A 4,371-nucleotide genomic window follows, 5' to 3' on the forward strand; every position below is an offset into this window, starting at 1 on the left:
ATGGGAGATTTTGACTGACGGTCGGTTAGGGACTTAAGGGAATACCAAATACCTTTTGAGCCTTAAAAACAACAGCCCATTAATCTTTTTTGGATTTAAACTTAAAAAACTCATGTAAACCTTAAAATAAAATAGAAACGGCTAGGAAACTTCAAGGAAACTTCGCAGAAACGTTTCCATGATATCTGATACTTTCAAGAAACGTTTCCAAGGAGTTTCCATGGAGTATCCGTTTCCATGGAGTTTCGGAAATGGAAACAGCAACCTTAGAGAAGTTTTCATGCATCATAGCTGCTCTCATGCATAAGGACGTAACACAAAACAGGTGCACCCAAATACCCTCACAAAAGAAAAATCAGGAAATTGTCCATATAATTTTTCATAGGAAAACATCCCAGAAATGTTTGCGATGGGAATACGATACATAACATAGGCAGCGGTAAAAAAGCTTATCCTTAAAAAACTCACGAACTCGTCCATATTTTTTTTTTCATTGGAAGACATACCGGAATTGTATGCAGTAGAAATAACATAGGCAACGGTAAAAAACAGCTTTCTCCCCAAAAAATACCAGATAAGAAAATAGTAACAAGGATCGGGCATCTTGTTTTCTACAAGAAGTTGATGTTTCCCACATGCATTTACAGACACACCAATTCCATTAAGCCACGATGGTAGCTATTTACAATTGGTAAATAAAAGTTGTCCTTATAACAACATCGAAAAAAACTTACTCAAGTAATTAAACTTCAAATAGCTTAAAACTACCAAAAAGACTCCATGCAGCTTCAGCCAAAAGCTTTCCTTCTCAAATTTGGTTCAACAATATACACACCAACCACTCTCTCACTCCACTCATAACACAAACATCATATTATCAAATAATAATTACATTGGCTTCTCACCAGGCAAATATGAAGGAGATGATCCACCATCAACCTGTGACTTCTTCCTCTGAAAAATCCCACTCAAATTGCTTACAAGAATTTTCTTTGTCTTCTGTTTCTGAATGTTAACAGGTTTCTGTGAAGCAGCTGGTGGTGGAGGATTCACCGGAATCTGCTTCCGAAGTGGTGTTGAAGGTAATGACTGTGACTCTTGTAAGATCAACGAAGCTGCTTCTGCTGCCTTCTTCTGCTCCTTTTCCCTCCACCGCCGGAGCTCCCCCTCCACCGCTTTCCTAGCGGCATCCGCCATCTCAGCCCGCTTCACCGCCGCCTCCGTTGCAGCTTTCATTTCTTCAATCTCTTTCTGTGCTACTTCAAGCCTCTTCACCGCCTCTTTCTCACTCGCTTTCACCGCCTCCGCCTGCGCCATTGCCGCCTCCACCTTCATCCCCGCCAGCTTCTCCGATTCCTCAACTTTTCTACTCAATGACTCGAATTCTTCCCGTGAAATCGTGATCTTTGATCCAGATTCAGAAGTTGAAGCGCGTGCAGCATCTGTTCTTTCTGAAATCAACTTTATCTCCTCCAAAGCTTTTGATTCTGCTGCTTTAGCTTCATCTGCTTCCATTAACGCGATTCTTAATTCAACTTCAGCTTCTTCTAAACAAGCTTCCATGGCTGCCGCCTCCTTCTGCAACTCTTCAGCTTCCTCCTTCATCTTTTCCGATTCCCTTTTCGCGGTTTCACTCTCCGCCAATAGTTGCCGGAGAGCCGCCACCATTTCATCAGAACCACCACTGACTCTAGCTTCCTCCACGCATGCAGCTTCAAGCTCCATTTTACTTTTCTGCAACTTAACATTCAGATTTCCTGCCATTGATTCGGTTTCTGCTTCTTTTTCTTTTAATTCTTCGTGTTCTTTCTTCACGTTTTCAAGCTCGATTTTCAATGATTCTAATAAGTTTCTTAATGAGGTCTCTTCTTCTGCAACTTTCTGTAATGAATCTTTAGCTCCATCAAGCTCTAATGTCACGTTTTTTAAAGAATCAAGATCGGAAGCTCTCGCATTCTCCATTTCCAATTCCAATCTTTTAATCTCGGATGTGGTTTTAGCAAATTGGGATTCAAGATCTTTTGACATTTCGGGATCGATTTGTTCTCTCAAAGCAACTAGTTTCTTTGCAGATTCTTCAAGGGCGGATTTATGTGCAAGCTTTTGAATGTTCTTCTCTGAAACTATTTTCTCTTGTTCTTGTTTTGCTTCAATGGCTGCAAGCTTCACATGCTCAATAGCTTCTTGAACAGATAAAATCTCCTTGGATATCTCCCCAGCTTTATCTAAATTCACTTTGCTCATAACCTCAGCCTCTTGTTCTTCCTTAATAACATCAGATTTTTCTTCCATGGCTACCTCATAATCATGGCGGATTCTTCTTAACTCTTGTTTTGCAGCATCAAGTTCTGTGAACACAGCAGCATACTGTTGTTTTGATTTCTCCAAATCGTGATTCAAAACACCATTAGAGTTTGTTTCTCCAACATCAAGTTTCTTTGCCTGATCTTTTGCCATTTCTGTAGCTTTGATTGCTGATTCTTTTGCTTCGTTAATGATCTGGAGTTTGTTTTTCAAATCATCTACAGTTCTTTTAGCTCGTTCAAGCTCTGTAAGTGCTCCAGTTTTTGTAGTTTCAGCACTCTTTAACTGTTCCTTTAGCTTATCGAGCTCTTTCTGGGCTAAATGGAGCTTTGTCTCCTTCACCAACACCCTCTGTATCCATAAACAATAAAATTACGGGATTAAAATCTTAATTTGGGATGAGAATTGAAGAAAAGAAAGAACATAAACATACATCGGTTGAATGTGGTTTTATTTTCTTGATTGTGGGTTTTTCGCCTGAAAAAGCACCTTCTCCAAAAAGATTGACTGCATCTTTGACCGATTGGAAAGGTGCCCTGGTGTCGATTTCTCCGACCTCCACTTTTGGAGAGTCTGTTTTGCTTTGACGATCTTTCGCCACCATACTGAAAGAGGGTGATAATTAGTTTACCATGATATATAAAATAAAAAAGTAATACGTTTTATTTCTCTCATTTCTACGAAAAGAAACTGTAAACTATCAAAAGCCCTGTATAACATCAATCATGAACATTAAAGTTTTTAAACGTTATTGCAATCAATTTGACAAAAGGGGTGAAACTAAAAAAGAAATAAACATTCGATGTTGGAATCGAAATATGGATGAACATACTTGATTAATTAGAAAGTTTCTTCAGAGAAATGAGTTGATAATGTTAATCTAGCAAGCTCCAAGACCCTGAAAGCTGAAATCACACAACCAAGTTAATAATAAGAAGAAGAAGAAAGAAGAAATAATCATTCATCATGCGATCAACCACATAAACTTGAAAAGTTTTATAAAAAGATTTTGAAAATCATCAAGGATAAAGAAACTTGAAAAACCCTAAAAGCAAACAGAAAGAGGGTATGATTATATGAACCCTAGGAGTGTGATAGATGCAAAAAGCCAAAAATCAACAAGTCTTTATGGTAGAAGTGCAAATACTTTCATGATTGAGAACGTTAGTGTAATGATCCGGTTATTAAAATCCGTTTATGATTCCTTGAAAATCAAACAACCCCACAAAAAAAAATGAAGAACACGGACTGTTGAAAAAGCCTGCAAAGACTGTTGAAAATTAAATCTTGGGAGTCATAAACAAACAAAAAGATGATCTTTTTTGACACCCGATTAAGAAACAGGAAAGGGGGGATCGAGGGATTACCAGCGAAGAATCACAGGGTTTGATTGTAAGAGCAGATGAAAAGAAATGGGTTTTGAATGTCCGATAAAAGTCAGAGAGAGAGAAATGGAGAGTGGAAAATCGAAAACACGAATTAACAAATCAGTGAGGGAGCCAAGTAAGGTTGAATGAATAGGAGAATGTCACAGGGTTGTACCAAATGCATTGATGGTTGTACGATGAAATGGCATTTTCTTCAGCACTCTCTTTTAGACAATTTCATAATTCATACGGCCCGTGTACCAGAAAGAAAGCCGTCCCGGCGCTTGTTTTCGTTTCTTTTCATATATTTAATTAAGAATAAAGCATGTTTAGTCCAATTTTAAAAAATTAATTTGGACAAACCTCTTTAGATAATAGTTACATGTTTCATCTTGTACGAGGCAAAAGAATGACTATTATGTCTATTTTTGTATTTCTTTTCCATTTAATTTAATGTTATAATTATTATTTTTAATTTAAAAATAAAAGAAAAAGCAATAGGACCCCACTTTATACCCCCACCCCAACATTTTAAAATCCACCATCGACTTCCTACCTCCTTCGTTGGGATACACGACCATTGGAACACCCTTGTCGCACCGATGTTCATCGTCGCAAACCGCAACCAACAACCACTTTAAACCTTACCTTCAAAATAAAAAAATAAAAAAAAACTCACTTTAATCGGAAACCATCTTCA

The 4,371-nt window shown here is 37.8% G+C and overlaps 1 protein-coding gene across 2 annotated transcripts; it reads right to left on the reverse strand.

The window, feature by feature from the left end:
• Positions 1-583: 583 nt before the first annotated feature.
• LOC145015157 (weak chloroplast movement under blue light protein (DUF827)) lies at positions 584-3,802 on the reverse strand. 2 transcript variants are annotated; one of them, XM_078973603.1, is made up of 4 exons: positions 3,672-3,802; positions 3,137-3,209; positions 2,738-2,909; positions 584-2,655 (listed from the first exon to the last, which is right to left on the reverse strand). In XM_078973603.1, the coding sequence occupies exons 3-4, from the start codon at positions 2,906-2,908 to the stop codon at positions 889-891; spliced, it is 1,938 nt and encodes a 645-aa protein (XP_078829729.1). In that variant the 5' UTR covers position 2,909; positions 3,137-3,209; positions 3,672-3,802; the 3' UTR covers positions 584-888. The 2 variants fall into 2 exon arrangements, with proteins under 2 accessions (XP_078829729.1, XP_078829730.1); XM_078973604.1 differs by lacking the exon at positions 3,672-3,802 and adding an exon at positions 3,452-3,573.
• Between the last annotated feature and the right edge of the window lie 569 nt (positions 3,803-4,371).

This window comes from Lactuca saligna, chromosome 9 (genome assembly GCF_052625555.1).
Source record: "Lactuca saligna cultivar CGN05327 chromosome 9, ASM5262555v1, whole genome shotgun sequence".
NCBI classification, from domain to species: domain Eukaryota; kingdom Viridiplantae; phylum Streptophyta; class Magnoliopsida; order Asterales; family Asteraceae; genus Lactuca; species Lactuca saligna.

Bases quoted from the DNA above. Each gene is read 5' to 3' on its own strand.
- LOC145015157 (XM_078973603.1), bottom strand. From the start codon at position 2,908: ATGGTGGCGAAAGATCGTCAAAGCAAAACAGACTCTCCAAAAGTGGAG. The intron at 2,656-2,737 runs GTATGTTTATGT...TTATGGATACAG, and splicing joins TAAAACCACATTCAACCGAT to AGGGTGTTGGTGAAGGAGAC.